Raw genomic sequence first — 20,993 nt, 5'->3', positions numbered from 1 at the left:
GTCTGTCTGTCTTCGGAAACTAGAGCTGTCAAACGATTGATAGTTGAGCCATCGATAGTTTTGAATGTGTTGAAAAAAACAAACAATCGTAATAGTATCGGGCTCAAATAATTATTAAAAAACCATTGAAACCTTTTAGGAACTTGTCCATTGTAAAAATTAGATGCCACCTGTCGATTTATCTTCTTATTTTAGAGCAACCAATCCAAACATATTAAAAGCGCAACAACTGTTGCTCGATACCATGTTAGTCGCAAAACCGTCGATAGTAGCGGATAGCAGCAAAACATCGATACTATCGATAGTGCCCTGCCCTCGATGGTTTGACACCTCTAATAAAAACAAAACCTTGCATAAACAAAAAGTTATAAAAACAAAAATATGTCTACGGCGGAAGCAGAATCAGGTGCCGGCGAAGATTCGAGTGAAGCTGCTTCAGAGCATGATTTTATAGAATTGAAGAGCATGGAGGAGGTGGAGGCCTGCGACAAGCGGCAATTATACCAGTACATAGAAAAACTACATGGCTACATTGGCCAACTACATTGGCTTGCGGCCAATAAACAAAAGCTGAAACAAGTAAAAAGTACAGTTTACTGTACATTTGTATATTAATAATAATGATTTTCCAATGCAGCTGAGCCAGGACACAAAACCATGTCAGACAGCCATACAATCAAACACCGATTTGGACGAGGAAGAATTTCCTGCAAAGCATGAGAAGAAGAGGAAGGAGACTGCCGCAGAATGTAAGTTCAAGGAACGAACCAATTTTTTATTCTATTATAGCTACAAAACATGTGGTCTGGCACTCATTTCGTCTTACTGGCCACAGCGGCGACAAGAGCCGCACCACGGCCCGAACCATCCTCCGATAGCATAATATCAAACTCCTTGTCCGACTTTACCAGCTTATGCATTGTGTTGCGCATGTAGGCGTCAAATTTAGGATGATACCTGTACACAGAGCCGTCCATGCCAACTACAATTCGTCGATCTGAAATTCTGTTGATCAGGCCACTGACGCCAATAGCCACCAAGGTTGCCGCCCGCTTGGAAACACACTCGCAGATGTACCTGATCTTCTGGCAGTCCTCCACTGATGCTTTCTCCAGCCCAAACAACTTCGTGATAATGGATCTTGTTTTCGAAAGTTCTGGAAAAGAGTCGGACTCGATCTCGGATATGTATCGAGTTTCGAACACGTCTTCATTTGTGTGCAACACGGTGGCAAAGTGTTCCCGTCGATTGCTTAACTTGAAGAGGACTTTGCGCTGAATGGCTCGAATCAGAACTAAACGCACTAATCTGCCGAGATACATGCCAGATGTCATTTTTTCAAATAGTTGCTCCGACTTGTTGATCGACGTATCGTCCACCTCGCGGTCATATTCGGTGCGCACGAAATCCAGCTGCCCGCTCTCTCCGAAGGCTCCCCACTCTGCATTGACCAGGACCTGCCGCTGGTTCCGTTTGAAGTCCACGTGCAGAAGATCCACGTTGGCAACGTCTTCGACATAGCAGGCGTTGCAACCAGTTCCCACGATAACACCTACCCGGCAGTCGGCATTGCGGTGTGCGCACGACATGAGGGTTCCTGTGGTATCGTTGAGTATAGCCACGACCGCAATTTCCGCATCGCCCCGTCGCTGGATGGCCTCGTGCAGCAAACGACCCACGTCTTCGCCTTCCACCCCCGGGCAGCCAAAGCCCTTTGTCCAGCGCGCTAAAATGGCCTCCTTGAGACCAATCTGCTCGCAGGGAAACGAAAAGGTGAAACCTAGTGGCAGATGTGAATTTCGCATATCATGCTTTTCCACAAATCTGGCCAGACACTCAGCGATGTGATCGAATAACTCGACGCCAGGGCCAACCATCAAATCCTTCGGCACTGCATATATCTGCGACTCAACCGAGGCGTCGTGGTGTCCTTTGAGGGAAACGAGGAGCACACGGAAGTTGGTTCCACCCAGGTCAAGCGCCAGATACTTGCCCATCTCGTCGCCCGTCGGCAAGTCCTGCACATAAGTTGGAAAACACTTGGTGTTGGCCTGGGCATGTGTGGACCGCTTCAAGCCCTTTGATATTTCCGCACAGAAGCGACTGTACACCTCTTGAACCTGATAGTCGCTCAGCACAAAGGCTTGCATAAGTTCTCGCACCTCCACATCCAGCATTTTGATTTGGCTAATCTTGGCTCTGGGTCCAACCGCTTGCCTCGATAGATGAGTAACGACTAACCACCAGGCGCCTTGGCAGCACACCTCGATTGGCACTATTCCCCGATAAGAGTTGCTCAATTTTCGCAATGCAATTCCGCCAGACGTAGACACAACTGCACAATCTGCAGCAGGCGTGTCGTAGCAAATTAAAAACAAAAACACCTAAGTAGCTAGATCAGCTGAATCTGAATTTGAATCTGAATCTAGAACTACAACTGCGCTATGTGTGCTAATCGCTTTGGCTGGCATACTGCCTCTCAATTGCTTGCAATAGCTCCTGATTTGCCACCCTACGTCGTAAGCAAAGAAACAGACTTTATGACGCATATGGCTGCACTATAGGAAATAAAATAGACCTCACCTACTCTCAAGCAAACAAGAAACTAAAACCTTTGTATTATGTCCCGTAGGACACAATAGATGCGCCATCTTCGTTGACATTGGTTTACCTTATCGACACAGTTTTATTCTTCATGTATCACCTGCCTATGTGACGATAATCGCTGAATGCATTTATTAGGAGTAAGGAGTACACAGTTCACGATCCATCCACCCATTGCGACTATCACCGGGCTCCCAGGCCGGATCATAAAGCGTGTGTCAAACATACAAGCATGTTAGTGCGAGATTAGCGCCGCTACCCTGAGATCCCATTTCCACGTTTCACATCGCTAAAGCTGCTTGCAAGTTGCGCAAGTGGGCGGATGTGGGGGCGTGTGCGATTTATTGCCTAGTGGCTTAGAGCGATAAGTTAGCTAGGGCCCAGTGTCCCTTGCAATGTGTTGCGACATGCAGTTAAAGCGGTTTTTGTGTAATTTTCAGTTTCGGCTACGGATGCCTTCAGTTTTGTGGACGAGATGCGCCAGGCGGCCAAGCAGGCGGAAAACCTACATAACTTCGTGTATGAGCCGACGTCGGGCATGTACTACGATCCGAAGACAGGCTACTACTACAACGCGGTAAATATACAATAAACAACAAATGTAATCTTTATGACGTCCCGTTCCGCTGCGTTCTGTGCAGCTCGTTGCGCTGTGACATTCAGAGGTTATCGCTCTGACGGTCCCATTAAGATCGTGGGCACGAATTGTTTTTAACCCGCTCTCGTGTTTCTTCCTAGGAGTACGACCTGTACTACGATGGCAACACGGGCTGCTACTACAGCTACGATCATGGCAAAGACTCGTATGAGTTCCATTCGCAGGCTCAGGTGCAGGTGAGCGGGCGTGGACATACCACTGGCGCCCACATAATTAACCGATGTTCTTCTTTTCCTTGGTGCGCAGCACCCCTGCGCATATAGTAGACTTTTAAAGGGTTTTCACAAACTGAGCATAGACCGAATGCGTAGCAATGCATTAGGTAAGAACTAAGACCCAGAACGTTCGATAAAAACGCGGATTTCTTTTTTTCACTGGTTGCAGGCGAACGACGCAGCCAAGCCCGGATCGGAGCAGGCGGCCGACGAGGATGATGAGGTGGAGTTCGACGAACTCGGGGGCGTCATAACGGACTCGGCAACGCTGCAAAAGATTAAAACCGAAAAGCAGAAGCTTAAAGAACGAGTCGAAAAATCCAAGCGCAGGGCGAAGAAGAAGAAAAAGAAGAGCAAGAAGCACAGCAAGAATAAGCGTAAGAAGGAGCGTAGTTGTAAGCCGAAAAAGAAGCGCCGCAATGCCGATGATGACGTGGACGCCGAAGACGGCGAGATCCCGTCTAGCGATTCCAGTACCAGCTCCAACTCCAGCGACAACGATAGCAGCAGTAGCGGCAGTGAAGACGAAGGCAGTGTACCAGTCTTCAAGGCTGCTGGACGCTTTCAAGGTGATTAAGAGATCCGATCCGCCTTTTTATCTAGCCTTCTGTAATGGACATTCTACACACTTGTAATACACCTATTCCTCTGTTCTCCCAACATCCATAGACATCGCCAAGAAGTATCCGCCCTCGCTTCGCATCATTGTGCAGGAGACAAACGTGGAGGAGCTAGTGGTCGGGAGCCTGCATTTGATCACATACAAAGGTGGATCGTTGGGCCGCGAGGGCGAGCATGATGTCATCATACCAGATGTAAACGTGAGCAAAAGTCATTTAGAATTCTACTACGAGGCCAAGTCAGGAATTTATAGATGTCGCGACCTTGGCTCCCGGAATGGCACCATCCTCAATGGCGTGCGCATGGTGAACGATCCGATGGATCTGGTGCACGGGAGTGTGGTCACCATTGGGCAGACTAGACTCTTGTGTCATGTGCATGAGGGTAACAGCACGTGCGGACTATGTGAGCCGGGTCTGTTGATAGAGACGCAAGCGCCGGTAGGAGCAACAGCATTGTCATCCACAGCGACGGTATTGTCGCACAAAGAGCAGCTGAAGAAGCTGCAAAAGAAGTACGGTCTGGAAAATGAAAGTGAGTAGGAGTTGCGGTGACTAGCTGCTCCGTGTTTCTCTTACCAGAACGCTTACCGTGTATCGCTTGATCCGTTTACAGAATTTGTTGAGGCTAGTGGCAATGGACAGCACAAACAAAACTACAATGATCGTGCAGCAACGCGTCGTGTCAACGTGGGAAGCAGCACGGACAAGGAGAAGACGGAGGTGGCGTGCGTGCATACGTAAGTGCCAGAAAGCTGAAAAGTTTCTTGCTTCATAGTCAGCGTTTAACCGAAACCTATATTCATATTCGCAGGGAGATTGCCAGCTCCAACAAAGGGTTCAAGATGCTGAGCAAGCTTGGATGGCAAAAGGGCAATACTCTGGGAAAGACCAACGCCAGTGCAGGGTTGCTTACACCGGTACACATGTTATTACAGACCATTAAATACCCATATATCTAAGATTCCCATTATTTCTGATTGAATTCGATAGATCAATGTGGTGGCCAACGAGGGAACCAGCGGTCTGGGGAGGAGTGAAACTATCAGCGCTCCCAGGCTAGTGGACAAACAGAAATTGGCCAATTTAAAGATCACCCAGGCTCGATATCAGCGGGCCAACGATATATTCGAGCTGTCCAACGAAAGCGATTGAAATTCATTTACATTTAAGATGGAAACACATTTAATTAACAATTATTCAAACATATGCATAAGTATTATGTGTGGATTATGTGTGCATATACTTATAGATTTGCATTTATATATGTATATATAAATATATATATATATATATATGTATAGTATTAATTAAAAATCTTTCTATACGGTTAAGCTATCAGTCAATTAATTAATTTAGCTTCGATCTAAAAAAGTAGAAAATTGTAATGTTAAATAAATATGACATCGGTCGGCTACATACGGTGTGGTGTGTGGCTAAGCTAAATGCGAGTGAATTGCGCACGAAAATCAATCGTTTAAATTAATTATTGGGTTGCCTATGTTAATGTTAAATACGAAAGCCTCTTAAGATATGTGGTTTCTCTTGCAATACGTTGGATAAGAGAGCTTGCAATAGGTTGCAATAATGTTGTATGGTTGATAATACTTAATACCGCGGCCATATGAATGTGTATTCGATATTATTTGGTGGACAGTTTGCCAACCACCTTAGGCCATCCACCGCTTACAACACGAAACGCTCAACGAGAATCTTTGGATGCTGCAACTGTGGAACAGTACACAGCGCAGAAATGCGCGACATCTACGTCCCCTCATAACGCCTTCTAAGTCATTTGCTAATGATATTAATATGAAGATGTTTCGTAGCTCTCCTCTAACAGCTCCCCGCGGACTTGATACCTATGAAGAACCCGGTGGTGCAGGAGTGCTGATGTACCTCGCACCACGAGTTGTATGTGTGGTTGTCGAATCCGCATATTTTGTGCACCTGGAAGTGGAAATGATGGGGGGTTATCTTTTATGTGTTACATCGTCCCACGCAAGCGGAGGCTTACCGGTCGCTGCTGCTTCCGCGGGCAATTGTACCGACAGGACACGCAGCGCGGCAGGCGCGTCTGCAGATCCACCAAGCAAGTATCCTTCGGGCCACATACGATGTCCGCGCAGCCCACGCGGTCCGCTGAAAAATATATTTCTGGTTTTATGTCTGGCAATTTCAGTTTACGGCCAATGTGAATGGCCCCTGCCGGAAAATTGCTAGCACCAGGAAACAAGAGTAATCCATTCAATCGCTATCCTCACGGGATTCCAACGCTGTGTTTTTCTCTTATTGTCCGATTTCGACATCTCAAATCGGGTACAATCTCCACATATAGTATATGTACTTGTATAATAACTAGTACTTGGGATCTGATAGCCCACGACATAACAATCTAACGCAGCATTGACTTATGGCTGCCCTATCCCTCCTTCCGCTTTAACGTGGTGCAGTGGCTTTGTTTTGTTCGATCCCAGAACTGCAATTTTCTCTGCTGACACATTATTCACACCGCAGGCAATGGTACGGACAGAGCAGCCCTACCCCGCATGCGGTGACGGTGACGGGAGGGCATGCTCAAGACAAGTAGCAGCAAGTCGAACCGAACTGCAGATCCAGCCCAGTCAGGCGGCCATAAGCGAAGAGCCAAGCCAGTCAGCCAAGCGGCGCGCAGCCGCAAACGCCAGGCAATATATGTATTTATCGTCAACATGATCATGATCTCCGACTTGGCAACAATGTTGCATGCCATGCCCCCGAAGCATTGTAGATCGCAATTGCTTAACGGGCGGAGCAGGGACTGGGCTGGATGGGGGACGGGCTGCACGCAGATGGGATGCAGCAGGCGAGGCTTGGCGGGGCGTGTGGGAACAGGACAGGACAGGACAGGACAGGACGGGAGGGCGACGGTGCGTAAAAGTCGCCCGTCTACCAATTCGTAACAGTTAAAGTTTATTAATTTCAACTGCCAATTTAGCTTTAGGCCTTTAGGTCTTTTGCAACGTGCGGCTCCTCCCTGCGTGACTCCCCCTGGCCTCACTGGTTGATTGTGATGGATATGTCGGGAGCACGAGCACGGCCTCGGCCTCAACTCACATCTACTCTACACATCTGCAGATGCGGCTGGAGGTATGGCTGATAATGCCGTCACAATGCAGGGCAACTATAATTTGCAATGTCGACGTGGTTTAATCAACGCCAGCGGCTGTCCCGAGAGTCTCCCCTCTGTCGCTTATTGCCCGACGTCTGTTGGCGGAACTTATTGCAACATTGTGAGGCTTGGTCGGGAATTCGGCGTTGGCCATGTGTCTGTGGCATGTGTGCGTGAATGGGAATGTGTGTGTGTGTAAGCGTCTGTGTTACCATTCTGGCTGTCTGGCTATTTGGGCATTGCGTGTTGTTTAAGGTGATTTTAATACGATCGTAAACTACAGCCGGCCCAGGGGAAGCACAAGAGCCCAGACGCTGAGCCAGACATAAGTGACGTCGCGACGACGTGGACAGCTGGACAACTGGACAACTGGACAGCTAGACAGGCCGGACAGTCAAAAAATTGACCGGACTCCACTCCTCGACTGTGTATATGGATGTGGATGGGGATGTGGCTGTGGTTGTGGCTGTGGCTACGGCCGAGTCTGGCAGTTGCAATCACAGAACCTGCGTCACCGAAGTCGTTGCGAAAATGGCGTTTTAATGGTTTGAACGTGTAGTCATATTTCTTGGGGGCAGCGGGAACTCTTAGTGGCCCGAGTCTGAGTTGTCCCTGCTAGTGCCTGTTCCTGTGGCTCTGCCTCTGCCTGCGATCGCTGGATCGCTGGATCGCAGCAAGTATTTACGAGTATGTGAAAGCAGACAAGCCAACACACGAGACCCATAAACTGACTATCCATGAAGGTAAAAAGCTCAGCTCAGGCCCAACGCACACAGGTGCACAATCTTATCGTCGGACGATCCACAGAACATAATGAGGAAACGACGCATACAATCGCACAAACCAGCAGTGGGAAGGTGCAATGGCAAGGGTAAGACTAGGTGTGAGTCGAAGTGGAAGTGCGAGAGGAAGAAAGCAGTCGTCTCGCCGAGATCAAGAAACTGCCTGCACGCACGCATGCGCAGGAAGGTTGGTAGGAAGGAAAGGGAACTGTAGGGAAGGGCTAAAAGCAAAAGTGAATAGAATAGTAGTTAATGATCTTAACTTATTGTAATGTCCGGCTACCGTTCAGAGTGGGCATAAGATCGTGCCAGAGGTGTACAGGAGCCGGCAAGAGATGGCTTCAACTGACTCTCAAGAGAGTGATGTGATGGTAGTGGTGGTAGCTTTGGAGAATGCGGACCGACATCATAATCGTACTGGGTGCAGACTGATCGGCCATTGATAAGTAATAATAGAGCGGTGCGGCCGCTAAAGCGAATTGCGTCAGCAGCTGCTGTTGGTGCGGGGCACGCAGTGTTTGTTTCGGTACGTATTAATTGCGAGCCGTAATTTGCAACAAAACACAGCAATTAACAGGCCATTGCAGCCGAGAGCCGCCGCTGCCTGCCACAAGTTCGAGTGGGCTCCCTGGCCAAACTAGTTTGCACTGTCCGACTCGTGCGCGTCTCCAGATTTGGTGCGACAATAAAACGCCCTCCACGACTGAAAGTGCCACTGATTGTTGAGATGTTCAATGTGCGTTGTGCATTGTAATTAATTGGATATCGGAGTCGATCAATCGGAGTGCAGTGCGACCACAAAACTAATAAGCATGAATGATACGAGTACCGGCGACGACAGCGGGGCTGTGGCTGTGGCTGTAATTGTGGATGCGCACCAGGCAAAGTGGAGCAGCCGACAGACTGAGCGACGGCCTAATCGAATTGCTGGCAATCATGGAGCCGTATAAGCAAATGTAGCAATTTCAGTCAAACGCCGAGCAGCGGCCACCCGATATGGCTTGGCTGCAGACCATCGCCGCAGCAACAGTGCCACAGAGCCAGAGCCACAGCCACATCAGCAAGGTAACCACTCGACTTGACTCGACTCGACTCGCCTTTGCGAGTGCTAAGCTTCAGTCAAGTCAATCAAATGCAAAATTGCGGTTCTGTGTTGATTGTTGTTAAATTTGCACAGCCCCGCTAGAGCAACCAGAAACCAGCTACAACCTCAGAGTTAAAATGGCAACAATGCACTGAAATTGCAATTGCAGGCTACAATTTGCAAACTTCAGCAGAGCTCTCCATACCAATTAATTTGATTGATTTTTTCAGCCAAACGACAGCCGACTCCAGCACTGTCCAAAATACTCGTGTACATACCACGACAGGGTCCCGAATATGCCACGGCGATGGAACGTCCAATTTTGCAAATCATTCGATTTATATCACAGACGCTCCTGTATGTATTGCCGTCGACACCGCACACTGCCTGCTTCGCATCTGGAGCGTGTGCATCATCCTCCTCCTCCCAGGGACACTCGATTTTGCAGGGAATGCAGTGCGGTGTCAAGTACTGATCCTCCACGCAAGTTAGTCCATTCAAGCACTGGACTCCCCTACAGCTGCCTGCAATAAAATAGAGCGGCGTGAGAAACATATAAGAAGGTTTTTACACAATACACAACAATAACTAGTAGTAACAGGCCAACTACCAAGTTCCTTGCCCTTTAACTTTCAGCTATTCTCGATGAGGAATCTTGAATTGAAGCCTAATTAAAAGACCGTTTCTTGCGTTTAATTTAAATAGCATAGTGAAGTTCTTCCTCATTTACCCTGCCAAAACCCAGGAGGCAACACAACTAATCTCCTGAGTAACCTCGTGCCGCATCTTGCAACTTTGTCTTCGCTTCGGGACCAGCGCATGTTCTTCGCGTATACTCTTAGGCGCTGATTGGGACTATTAATAAACTATTGGCCAATTTCTATGATTAGCCAGATCTTCGCTGCGTACATGTGAGTGTGGATATATTCGCTTATATGGCGAGCAATAAACTGTCCAAATTTATCATGGTCCAAGCCTTGGCGCCAACTGTGACACTTGCGAGAAATTGCATTCATTTTTCTGCTCAAAATTACGAGTGTTATTGAATACGAGTGGATGCCGTAGATGTACACTCCACTCCTATCCGCCTGGCAATGCAACGCCAAACGGTTCCCGATTGCGCATTCCATTGGATATCGGCACGCGCCAAGCCAACGTTAGATTGCTGTCATTGTTGGTGTTGTTGCTGATTCGAGTATTGCCGTTTATGTCTTGCAACAGAAATTGCCACGGCCACAGCATCAGCATCAATGGCAGTAGCAGCCATGTCGTGTGCTCACGGCTAATCCAACAAGTTCTTTGGACTCTTGGCTCATCGTTCTTGTGCGCTGCGCTGTTTTTATTGATAATTTGAGCATGTTTGAGAGTGCTTCCTGTATCATTAAATTATTACACAACATTTCGATCGGAGCTCTTGAGGGGATTGGGATCGGATCGGCTCGGATAGGCGATGCGACTCCATCTCCAACGTCTGGAATCGACTCCGGCTGTGGCTGTGGCCGGTTGATTTCACCACTGGCGACAAGTTGTTGGCCGTAATTGAAATGTGCAATAATTTGTCATCTAATCTAATTGTGGCACGCGAGCGTGAGCAGCCCGTTCCCCCAGCCCGGACTGGACACATTACATGTGTGTGTGAGTAAGAGTGTATGGATGCATTGGTGGACTTACTCTTGCAGTGGCCCCGATAGGCGACCTCCAGTTGGGCGTTGCTTGTGCGGCAGGCGCGCTTGCGCAGCTGGCACTCGGTGTTGTAGGTGCGTCCGTCGGTGCCGCAAACCGGATTCTTGTGCTGCTGCTGCTGCTGAAAGTAACCAAGTTAGCGAAACGCCCAAAAACTGCCCCAAGGAGTATGCAACGCAAAATGCGAATGGAATGTGTAGAATGGCGGGGACTTACCATCAGCACTGGCTCATAAATTCCACCCAGAAAAGCCAAGTCACCGGCATTAGCCAAGTGGCCATGGCTGATGCTGTGGCTGTCCGTGGCAACAGCCGATGACGCAGTCATTTCACTTCCGTGTTCACCCAAGTACAGACGACGCTGCGCCTGCGCCTGTGCCCCAGACATTGTGGTATTCGCTGTCAGCGTAGATGTTGCAGCGGTGCTCGCATCAGCTGCAGCTTCTGCTTCAGCCACTTCTGCTGGGGCCTCTCCAAAGCGCTGCTCGTGCTGTTGATGATCCTTGCCGGCCCTGTGTTTGGGCCGATGCCTCCGCGGCCCTCGCGGCCCATTGTCATGATTTGGTGCAAGCTCGACGCGTCTGGTACTGGAGCTGGCTTGCTGGTGTCTGACCGGAGCATTGTCTAGCTTCTGGTGCTGCCTATTGCTGTCGTTGGCGGGTTCATTAGCATTTGCAAACTTGTGTCTAGACTGTGCCGAAGCCGGAGCTGGAGTCGAGACAGAGACAGAGACAGCGACAGAGAGTGTCGCCTGCGCAGGCGTCTTGTCTGCTTTGGACGAGTCATTGGCTCCTGTCGTCATTGATCTTGTTAAGTGTTTGCCTTGGTTATTTCTGTGTCTGCGCCTCTCATAGCCCGTCATTTCCACTCTGCCGCCGCTCCGCCTGGTCGTGGGCTGCTCTTGCGAATTCCTATTACTGTTGCTGCTGTCTATAATCAAAAGTCTTCTGTGCTTCGTCTCGACCTGCGCCTTTCTGTGACTCTGGCGCCGTACAATCTGTTGCATTTCTTGGGTTCTTTCCTGTTCGAGTTCGTGGCGCTGCTTTCTTTGGTTGTCAGCGATGGGGTTGTCGTTGATAATTTCGCTACTTAGACTACGTGAGCCACGCGGTGGCACTGTCACTGCCGGCGACTTCTTCCATAGCTTCTGGTGCTGTCTTCGACGCGATGCCCCACACTCGGGGGCACAGACGCATTTGGGCCTTCCTTTGCGCTTGACGCACTTTTTGTTTGGCCCACATTTGAAGCCTTTACAGTTCTCTAAAAAAAGCAACCAAAAATAAGAAGTTACAGATTAGTTTTTAATTTCTCGATCTGGTTACACAATTACCAATGCACGGTGCGCACTCGACACCGCCTCCGATTGCCGTCGCAAAGAAGTACTCCACGCTGCTCAGCTCGCGATCGGTGTAGGAGAAGGTCTGGCTGGCGCCGCCACAGCATTCCGCCTTGGTTATGTTCGTAGAGAAGATCTGGCTGCACTTTCCGCTGCCCAGGGGGGTCTGCCAGCAGGTGCCAGCTGCGGAGAGAGGAGAGGAGAGCCAGATGTGGGCAGAATCTTATTAAAACCAGAACGAGACAGTCGACCTTAGAGCATATGCATATGCATGCTATCGGATATTCTATTGATTCGTCCCTTCCAGATTTAGGAGGCATGGAAATAGCCGCCATAAATATTGGCGTGTTTACTAAATGGAATCAGTGAGGAATGTTCATGCCATGCCGCTAATTAACTTGAGGCAGAAGTCGTGCGAACGATCTGATACCATCCCATCCCATCCCATGCCATCCCAAATAAAGCAGCATGCTGGAGGTGAAATTCGCGGATTTGTCTTTGTTTTTTTCGTTTCGTTTCGATCTTTTTTGTTTTTTTTTGTTTTGTTTTGATCGATCTGGCATGCCAGCAGTAAATGCGATACCATCGTCCGTCGCGATAAACAAACAACAGCTCTTTTCTTCCGTGAGAAATTGCGTCATATTTGAATAAAATGTGTCACATTTGTCGTTCGATTCCGCCGTGGCATGGGGCAAGGGGCAAGGGGCAAGGGACAAGAGACAAGAGCCACAAAGCGATACATTTGGAAAAAGATGGAGATGGAGAATGCCATGAACGCATTCGGGGATGTATCGGAACATACATATGTATGCAGATGTGGCCCTTTCATTATGGGTCAATCTCTGGCTAAGCAAGAAGTGTGTGAGTTAAAAGGAGTATAGTATCTGGCAAACTTTGTCTATGACACTTACCCGCCGCTAGGCGCATATGCAGTAGCAGCAATCCAGCAGCAAACAGAGCCATTGACGCCGCCTGGGATGTGGCTCTCAGGCTCAGGTAGCTCCCTCTCCGATGTAGACGTAGACTAGAACTAGATGGGTGTTTCTGTATGCCTTTTTGCTGTTGCTTATTCCGCTGGTGTTCACGTGCCATTGACACCTTGTCATTCGGATCGCGAGTACCAGGCGTGCGGATATGTCTCACTCGGACATTGACGTCACGGCCATCGTCATTCCCGTCAGTGGCCGATTCTTGCAGAGAGTTCCATGCGATTACTATAAATAAACTTAGAATTGTTCTACTTTTGTGGCTAGTAGTTGTCGTCGATGCCACTGCCACTGCCGTTGCGGCTGTTGCTTCTACTGCTGATTCTGATGCTGGTGATGATGCTGTTGACGTCTTTGACATTGTTGTTGTTGCCGCTAATTGGTCCGGTGGTGTACGCGCTTCCGCTGTTGCGGTGGCCACAGGAAGTGCGCGGATCGTCGTCATGTTTCTGCGTTTGAATTTGTAATTTGATTTTAAAAATGTCAAATTGTTCTGGCTGTTCGTTTGATGGTGATGAGGCATGACCAGGCGATGGAGAACGGCCAAAGCTATGGATAAAAGACGCACAATCAAAAAAAGGATGACATGAGACGAGGCATGAATTCAGTTCCATTATAAAATGCACAAAGTTCTTTGGAGGCTATGGAGTGCGAGTGCAGCCACTTGGCCGAAGAACTCGCTTCGGGCACACACAGAATCTTTTGTACGAAAACGACAAAACGGCAGAGAGCCAACAATTAAGTCTCAAACGTTAAGTTGACATTGAGCAGGCGGTTTTCAAAATGCGACTACTAAAAATAAAGAACCTGTTGCTGTCGCCGTCGCCGTCGCCTCTTGCAGTTCTCGTGGCGTTGTTGCCTTGTCGCATATTATGCAGCCGCGTCCACCTCCGTCTGGCTCGAAGAGTTCCGTCTCTGCCTCCACCTCTGTGTCTGTCTGTCTGTCTGTCTGCCTGTCTGCCTGTTGGTTTGTTTGTTTGTTTGTTTGCTTGGGTCGCTAGTTTGGCATTTGCTTTACTTCGGCTGCCATCGCGGTTGGGTTGGTTGCCAGTGCAACCGTCATGACACTAAGGACGTGCTCGAGACAACATATGAAGGGATGGGGCAGACATGCAACAATTTCTGCACAGAGAGCCCAATGGAACGTGACTGGAGTGTGGTTTTTCTCAAGTATCCTAATTTGGCCAACTCGCGAACGTCCTTGAGGCGATGACAACCACTGACTCCTCGTCTTCACGAAGACAGCGACGGAGCCCTATTAGATTAGCCCACTTCAAGCGGCTCACCCCCACCCACCCGAGCGCGAGCCGCCATTATCGAAAGTTCAGCAGCTTGAAGTAGTGCCTGCACCTTTTCAGGTAAATATTTAATGACCCACTGCGTCATGGTTCCTGTCCAAGCCACTGTCCGTCGCTCGGGCCGAAAGTTGTGGCGTTAGCAAGCGCTGTGACATTTTGTAGGACGCTCCAACTGCAGTTTCGTCTCTACGTCTGTGTCCCCAGCCGTCGCTTCGCCAGACGCTCCATACGCACGCACACGCGCACGCATACTGAGGCAGGAACATCCACACAGTTGCATTGGAGCTAAAGCTGGGGCTCGAGCTGCATTCCTGCATTGGAGCGGAAAGACGCCTGCCGGTGGCTATTTTTAGACCTTGTGCAGTCAATGGGTTTGCACTAGTATAACCCCTGCGGAAGCTATCGCAAACATGTTAGTTTTTTACAACTCGTACCGATGTATCGGGCACGTGCATCATGGAAAGAGCCCGTCCTCAGATGTCCAACATTTGGTTGGATCTCTGGGATTTGGGGTCTACTCATACTCACGGTCCTTCCCATGATCAGCAGAGCTTTTGTTTGTTCTTTACTGTACGCGGAGATACCACGAATTCTTCAAAGCTCGCAGGCATTTCTTTTCGGCCCGTGGACCCAACAATGAGGAACGGAAAGGCAACGCCAGAGGTTGGGCAGCAAAAATGCAAGGAGCGCCGCAGCAACAGCAAGCAGCCAGAGCGGGCAAGGCATGAAATGCATTCTCGGCAGCAGCAGCAGCAACTGCATTGCCAAACACAATATCACACATACACAACCGCAATCCCACAGATAAACACAACACACACACACACACCCAGATACACACACACAGAGAGTTTGGGGTTTGGGTCTGGGTCTGGGTCTGTCTGGAAACAGCGAATGCCTTCTCGAGATGCAGTTTGACCGTTGGCCGCCGCTTTAAAAGACCTGTTTTTATGTTTTTGGGCATTTATTCTGGATCTTTTTTTGCTCATTTCTGTTTGTATTGAATTGCATCTTTTGCTGCGCCGATCGGTGCTGCTGCTGCTGATGCACTTGAGCAACAAGTGCATAATTTCAACCTCAGGACCAGAGCTGCCCAAAAAAAAGCATCGAGCGTGGTGCTGAGTTTCACTGCGGTTCCAGAACCTCCCTTGAAAGGTATTCCAGTATAGAAAACGTACCGCCTTTAGTTACACTTGCATTTTGCATACTCGTATTAGATTGGCCCGCTCGCATGTCAACTCTCAGCCCCGTCCAGCTCTGCCCAGTGCGTATCATGTTATGAGTCCCATGGAGTCCGTGTCCGAGTCGGAGTCGTGCATGCATGCACTGAAGCACGTGCTATTCGTGTAGTCAGAAAACTGATCTCAGCAACAGATAGTAGCACAGCAGAGAACATTTGGGAAACAATGTTGCCCAAAAGGCACAATGAGGAAGTTGAACCCATATCCAAAGCTGCTGAGCATGGGATAAGTTGGGACCATGTTCCCCGTTAAGCCTTTGAGCCCCACTCCTGTGCCCATTCACGCTTTCCCCAGCCTAGGCGATTGCGCAATAACTGGGGACAGGGGACACAGGACTGATCGCCGCTCCAGATCAAGCTCCAGCTATTTTTAGCTGTTCCGCGGAACGCTGAATGTCTCATTCTCAAACGAGAATGTGCTGTTCTGTGTGCGTGTGAGCCTTGCCCCACTGTCGTGTGGGCTCAAATCAGAAAAGGGTCAACATATTTGGTTTCATAAATAACAAACAGCCCGACAAACCAAAACTGTTCCAGACTCGCTGGAGGGGAGCGTCTAAGCTGTTTGTCATCTGCCGGGGCGGACCCAGGAACAACAGGAAATTCCTTTCGACAAAGTCAGCAGTTTTGGCGCGAGATTAATGACTTCTGGACAGCGCCCCCACCCACGCGCCCTTTCAGCGCCTGCCCCTCATTCTGGCATTTGCATATGTGACAACACCAACAGCAACAACAGCAACAACAGCAGCAAAAGCAGAAGCAGAAGCTGGTCGTTTGTTATGCAAGCAGTAAATTTTCAATAAATATACATAGGATAGGCCCACAAACAAACCAAACAAAAACCAAAATTGAATTGACGGACTGCCGCCGCAGATGCCAGCATCCCCCCAGAATAGCCATAGCTCCCAGCCACACAGACACCCGGGACGGGGAGACAGGCGACTTTGAGCGCTTTGAAGCGTAAGTATCGACGAAGATGTTTGTTTTTCCAGAGCTCGAGCATCACGTCACGCGTTTGTGTGCGCATACAACATTGCACATACGCAGCGTTGCCCGAAACCCCGCCACTCGAGAGGGTCTGGTCTTGGTCCCGCCTCTGCACTGTACATTGTACACTGTACGGTGTACACTGTACGGTGTACACTGTACTATCTAAGGCCCGTCGACGCATTAACAGAAATCAGCGGGAGTGGAAGCGGGAGTGGAAGCTGGATCGGCAGCCGCAAAAATATAAAAAGTAAACAGGAAATCTGCAGGATTGCAGAGCTGGAAGAGAGCGTGAAATCGCTGTTTGCTTTTCTGTGATGCCAGTGGTTTTTCCTCCCATTATTTTTGTTTTCGCCTTCTAATACTCTGGTACTTGCAATCGTACTCATATCTGTCTCCGAGTCGTAACAGCACAGGCAGAGAGAGAGAGAGGGCTTGCAGACACAGCAAACCGCACTGGCACTGGCACAGGCACAGGCATAAGACCTTAGGACCGTCTCGCCGGGCAAATAAAAATAAATATCGGCTCACATGAAATCCGAGCTTTTATTGAGTCTGTCGATCGCGCCCTTTGTTGACAACTATGCAAGAATTTTGTTATTGTCTGAGATGTGCAATTATCGTAGAAAAGTTTTTTCTGCCACTGGAATGGTAATGGTAGCAAGTAGTGGGAAGGAAAATGGCGACCTACTCCGCCCACGCAATGGTGTCAATAATGAGCATGCCATGCCCCGAGAGCGGACTTGACTTCTTACATCTCTTATCTCACCTTTTCAGCGGTTATTTAGCGGTGATTAGCCCCGCTAATTAACCGGTGGCGGCTGCGACCCCGCGAAAATGTTCGATGGGTTCGATGGCTAGTAGTGGGATCCGCCCTTTACCGTTTACATCTTCTTTTATCTTTTATCTGCTTGCAACTCAAAAAAAATGATAACAGAACCAAACAAAACACAAAATTACTTTGTAGCCACAACACAAGTGACATGAAAATGGGTAACGGAAAATAGAAAACTGCAAGCTCGACAACGATTTGTGTTTGCTTCCGCTAGTTGATCGCTCTTTTCGCTGAGCTTTCCGAAGCCAGCGATTCTTGGAAGTTTTCGCGTTCGTGTCACATTTGGAACACAGCACAACACTCCTCTATTTATTTAAACGAGGACCAGACCAGGCATTAAACGGTGTCTTTGCCGAATCAAAGAGTAAGTACGGATATTATGGACAATTAACTTTAACGGCTTCAACTGTCCGCGGCCCGAAACTATTTCCGTTGTTTCCTTTTCCGCGGCCGTTAAAATTGTGCCCCCAAAAGCGCCAAGAGATTTTGTTCGTTGACGCGCGATTCTAGGCGTTTATCCGTACTATCACAATGTCTTAGCACTAGCACTGAATGACGTGGAGAAACGCGTCCGCTTCGAATGAAAGATAAAAGTCGAATAATCACGTACCCGACCCGACCCGAAGCGACCACCACGACCAGACGACTACCTCAATGAGAGCGCGAGCGCAAACGCGAACGCGCGAGATAGAGAGCCAGTCTGGGCCAGTTTGAATCGTTGCTGAGAGAGAACCAAGCCAACCGACTGTTTCTCTCCCTATCTCTCTCTCCTCTCACATGTACTCACTTTACCGTTGTCGCTCATCCTGATGTCAAAATCTGTAATTAATAAAAAAAAACATCAACTTCCTGACGAAAAAATAAGATACCCTTAGAACTTTGCTATACTCATATAGCGCGGAGTAGAGACTGTCGCTATATAGCATTTTAAAAGGAAACAATTTAATTTCGAAGGGATATACGGCGGTTTGTTTATACATATGTATGTATATCCATGATACATACATATGTACATATATTTCTCAGTCTCGGAAATTGCAGTTTTGTTTCGGTCATTATGAAATCACTCAAGACACATCTAGTTCTGAAAATGTTCTTACTTATTTTCATAATTGCTGCGTTTCTTTTCGATTTTTATCCTATGAAAAGCACTTACTACAACCCAAATTTTTTTGGGTTATTTCAATTACATTTTTTTTTCTGCAATCTCCTTTAATTGATATTTCCATTAATTTTTTTGTAAATTATGCTAAATGATAAACAGATTTTATGAAAATTTGTAATGTGTCGTATTCATGTGTCGGGGAGTGTATTTTGTACATGAATGTACATATATTATACCCAAGAAACACTGGATGTAACCACAGTGTTGGCGCTCATTAAATTCAGGGAAATCATGCCACGACTGTCTAGAAAAAATATCGCCAGCTCTGTCCTTAACTGTCTATTGTTTGGCCGAGCAAAGCGGCATGTAGCGCGAAAAACGATTTCTTTATGGTGCAAACAGCGTCATAATTCAGATCTATTTGCCAGATACTCGCAGAAACAAACTGCAGGTCGCTGCCAAGATGCACCTCAGCTCTGAGTGAAAATAAAGACATCGAATGACTTGGATGTCATTACGGCGTGGAGCGTTTTATTAAGAAATGGCGTGCTGATGCGTATTAAGCCAGCGGTTGATGGCAGTGGCAACTTTACTCTTGCCACCATCCCCATCCTACTTTCGACCCAGCTAATGATAGCCACAAGACAGTGCCTCCTGTGTGTGCATGACTGCATGACTGCCACATTGACGGGTATTTATTGAAAGTGCATCTTTTGATGGGGAATAGATAGTCATTGCCGCCCATAATTGAATCTAATAGGGACAGATCGACGAATCTATAAGGCAACGGACCTTGCTCGGGCATGAATGATTGTAATCACGTTCACACATATTTAAATTTATATTTATACATATGTATATCCACAGACTGAAATTGCATTAGATTCGAATGTCGAAATTCTCACAAATTTCCATGGAATGGATGAGATTTTTTTGCCACCCGTCAAAATAAATCAAAATGTTAAGTTCACATCAAAGCGAGCTAATTTTTGCCACTTCCGGGACATTTAAACTGCAGCCGGAAATGAGGTGTGGGTACGAGCACAAATCTTTATAGCGTTTGCCAATCAATCATCAATATCGAAACACAACCGATGGTTCTGCGTATGCGTAATATTGTTGTTCATTGCAGTGCCATTCCCAGATCTATTGGTGGTTGAGCTTACGTTTCTCACGATAATTAGTACCAGCAAGTGGCAGGCAAGGGTGAGGAGCAAAGGGCAGTGTAGCTGGATTGGGGGCGGCTCAAGCTCAGGTGACGGTAATTTGCGGTGCCTCAAGGATATTTGATGTCAAAAAGAAATTGCTTTGTGCTAATCTGTCTGCCTGCTGGCCCGTCTAGACTAAGAGTGATTTCTGCTCGTATGCCAGGCCGTGTGGCACAGTCACAGTCCGCTTAGGCCTTCTTGGCTGTCGGCACTTTACATCAAAGTAAAAGCTATTGCGATTGGCTAGACAGCGCCTTATAATCCTCTCCTCTTTAGTTGGCTTACATTCCGTTTTCCCCCCACAAATGCTTGTGTGCGCATCTTCATTCCACCAGACCACACGCACATGACACATGCCTCTAAATGTTGTGGTTTGGCTGTGGTTGAATGCAGTAGCTCCAGTAAAAATTCTATGAACGGACGGATCCGTGAAAAATATTCCGATACCTATGGTTATATTCGGAGGAGCCAAATGCGCAATCCACTGCGGTGATTCCCGCTACTACGACGGTTGTGTACGATCATTTTTTATTGTATGTACAAAGTGTGAACATAATATATGGTAATGAATATAATTTTTGATAATAGTATATAGAATGTGACTATCCTCGTGGGTTAGTAGTTGACGTCGTCTTTGCTGGTCAATAAATATATTGTTAAAAAACCGAGTAATTTCCTGACAGAGCCTTTCCCTAGCACTTGCAGAAGCGCCTGCTCCATGGACGTTTGCGAGGACAAACTGGGTGGCTCAATGAAGCAGAAGTACACGGCATCCGGTGTTTGCCGGTCAATGCCGAAGAGCTCGTCCGTGTCCAGTTCCTCCTCCTCATCTGTTGACGCTGTGCTCTGGCTTTTCTTTAAACGTTTCTGGGCATTCCTCAGGCCCGTCTGGCTAGATGTCAGCAGACCTCCGGTAACTGTTGACTAGACAAGAGAAAAGTTAGCTGAAGGTTACTCCATTCCGTTTGCAGCTTACCTTAAGACCCGCACTTATGACCAATCGCCAGACTGCACGGCACCCACCTCACGGTGCTCATACAACTTGGACACTACCTCCGCTTGGCTCCGCGAGTGGATAAGACGAATGACACGCTTTATCTCGCCGCGTAGAATGCGCACCAGAGTCAGCATTTACACTCACAGTACATAAAGGACTTTGCAGCTCTTTGGGACTTTAATGGACAAGTGGTACCTTGCTGACTTCC

At 48.1% G+C, this 20,993-nt stretch overlaps 3 protein-coding genes across 6 annotated transcripts; 1 reads left to right on the top strand and 2 right to left on the bottom strand.

The window, feature by feature from the left end:
- Positions 1–331: 331 nt before the first annotated feature.
- On the top strand, positions 332–5,566 carry LOC111071354 (angiogenic factor with G patch and FHA domains 1). Of its 2 annotated transcripts, XM_022362646.2 has the most exons (9): positions 332–579; positions 638–749; positions 3,045–3,181; positions 3,343–3,438; positions 3,647–4,046; positions 4,147–4,632; positions 4,714–4,837; positions 4,912–5,017; positions 5,091–5,566. In XM_022362646.2, the coding sequence occupies exons 1-9, from the start codon at positions 382–384 to the stop codon at positions 5,250–5,252; spliced, it is 1,821 nt and encodes a 606-aa protein (XP_022218338.2). In that variant the 5' UTR covers positions 332–381; the 3' UTR covers positions 5,253–5,566. The 2 variants fall into 2 exon arrangements, with proteins under 2 accessions (XP_022218338.2, XP_022218339.2); XM_022362647.2 differs by lacking the exons at positions 332–579; positions 638–749 and adding an exon at positions 2,884–2,972.
- LOC111071355 (hexokinase type 2) lies at positions 751–2,263 on the bottom strand. The gene has a single exon (XM_022362648.2). The coding sequence runs from the start codon at positions 2,175–2,177 to the stop codon at positions 813–815; it is 1,365 nt and encodes a 454-aa protein (XP_022218340.2). The 5' UTR covers positions 2,178–2,263; the 3' UTR covers positions 751–812.
- LOC111071353 lies at positions 5,399–18,058 on the bottom strand. 3 transcript variants are annotated; one of them, XM_022362643.2, is made up of 8 exons: positions 17,410–18,058; positions 13,044–13,667; positions 12,127–12,315; positions 11,014–12,056; positions 10,786–10,918; positions 9,393–9,638; positions 6,115–6,239; positions 5,399–6,047 (listed from the first exon to the last, which is right to left on the bottom strand). In XM_022362643.2, exons 2-8 carry the CDS (start codon positions 13,639–13,641, stop codon positions 5,934–5,936), a joined length of 2,448 nt encoding a protein of 815 aa, XP_022218335.2. In that variant the 5' UTR covers positions 13,642–13,667; positions 17,410–18,058; the 3' UTR covers positions 5,399–5,933. The 3 variants fall into 3 exon arrangements, with proteins under 3 accessions (XP_022218335.2, XP_022218336.2, XP_022218337.2); XM_022362644.2 differs by having other exon boundaries at positions 5,400–6,047; positions 10,786–10,915; XM_022362645.2 differs by having other exon boundaries at positions 5,400–6,047; positions 13,044–13,567.
- Between the last annotated feature and the right edge of the window lie 2,935 nt (positions 18,059–20,993).

This window comes from Drosophila obscura, unplaced genomic scaffold (genome assembly GCF_018151105.1).
Source record: "Drosophila obscura isolate BZ-5 IFL unplaced genomic scaffold, ASM1815110v1 contig_25, whole genome shotgun sequence".
In the NCBI taxonomy this organism is placed as follows: Eukaryota; Metazoa; Arthropoda; class Insecta; order Diptera; family Drosophilidae; genus Drosophila; species Drosophila obscura.
This window is presented reverse-complemented; position numbering and strand designations above follow the sequence as displayed.

Coding starts and splice junctions, on each gene's coding strand:
- LOC111071354 (XM_022362646.2), top strand. CDS start 382: ATGTCTACGGCGGAAGCAGAATCAGGTGCCGGCGAAGATTCGAGTGAA. Junction 4,633..4,713: donor GTACGGTCTGGAAAATGAAA/GTGAGTAGGAGT, acceptor ATCCGTTTACAG/AATTTGTTGAGGCTAGTGGC. Junction 4,838..4,911: donor GAGGTGGCGTGCGTGCATAC/GTAAGTGCCAGA, acceptor TCATATTCGCAG/GGAGATTGCCAGCTCCAACA.
- LOC111071355 (XM_022362648.2), bottom strand. CDS start 2,177: ATGCTGGATGTGGAGGTGCGAGAACTTATGCAAGCCTTTGTGCTGAGC.
- LOC111071353 (XM_022362643.2), bottom strand. CDS start 13,641: ATGCCTCATCACCATCAAACGAACAGCCAGAACAATTTGACATTTTTA. Junction 9,639..10,785: donor CTATCGGGGCCACTGCAAGA/GTAAGTCCACCA, acceptor ATTTTATTGCAG/GCAGCTGTAGGGGAGTCCAG. Junction 6,048..6,114: donor CGCGGAAGCAGCAGCGACCG/GTAAGCCTCCGC, acceptor TTCCACTTCCAG/GTGCACAAAATATGCGGATT.